The sequence below is a fragment of the Cynoglossus semilaevis genome, chromosome 13 (genome assembly GCF_000523025.1).
Source record: "Cynoglossus semilaevis isolate Cse_v1.0 chromosome 13, Cse_v1.0, whole genome shotgun sequence".
Taxonomy (NCBI): Eukaryota; Metazoa; Chordata; class Actinopteri; order Pleuronectiformes; family Cynoglossidae; genus Cynoglossus; species Cynoglossus semilaevis.
Genome location: NC_024319.1, coordinates 17,371,689 through 17,372,441, shown reverse-complemented (window position 1 = coordinate 17,372,441; position 753 = coordinate 17,371,689). Strand labels below are relative to the sequence as shown.

General features: G+C 44.4%; 1 protein-coding gene across 1 annotated transcript in view; it reads left to right on the top strand.

Annotated features, from left to right (window-relative positions):
* Positions 1-339: 339 nt before the first annotated feature.
* trim35-28 (tripartite motif containing 35-28) overlaps positions 340-753 on the top strand; it is a 4,644-nt gene continuing 4,230 nt past the window's right edge. Inside the window, exon 1 of the mRNA XM_025061545.1 lies at positions 340-745. Coding sequence (XP_024917313.1) covers positions 622-745 — 124 coding nt within the window. The 5' untranslated portion in view covers positions 340-621. The remainder of the gene's footprint in view (positions 746-753) is intronic.

Genomic DNA, 753 nt, shown 5'->3' with positions numbered 1-753 from the left:
TTAAAAAAGAAAAAAGAAAAAAAACATACTTGTATTTAAGTAGTATCCAAACATCATTTATTTGAAGTAGTAAGATCGGCATCTTAGTCTACTTTAGTGGTTCTCAATTATTTTCTGTCATCCCCCCCTTGTGGACAAATGTTTTAACGCCCCCCTCCAACATCTCCCCGCCCTCCGACCCACTTAAATAAATTGAAATACTATTACATCACATGTATATTCTTATCTGTACAAACCACACGGCGCCCCCAGGGGTGCCCGCCCCACTATTTGAGAAGTACTGGTCTACTTTGACCAAAAGCTTTACTTTTGTGGAAATAAACGAGCTGTGCTAACAAGTGCCGCCAGGAGGCAGTGATCAGCACTCGAAACTTTAGGTTTCACTGTCATCAAAACCCGGAAAAGGAGGAACGAGACAGGACTTCGCTTCTTTTAAACGATTTTTCCTACTTAAATTGAACAATTGTATTCACTTTTGCTGCGAAACGAACAAGCTGACACGTCCACACACAACCCCGAAACAGTTGTGTGTGTTTTTTCCCTGAAAATATTTGTTTATTTTGGTATTATCTAAAACGAAAATTAAACGCTTCTCGGGGCCCGACGAGTTGTAACTCCAACATGGACGTGGACATGGAAGCAGGAGAGGAAATGCCGGAGGAGCCTCTACAGCAGGAGCTTAGTTGCCCCGTGTGTACCCGTCTCTACGAGGACCCCTGCCTGCTGCCGTGCACCCACAGCCTCTGCCGGGAG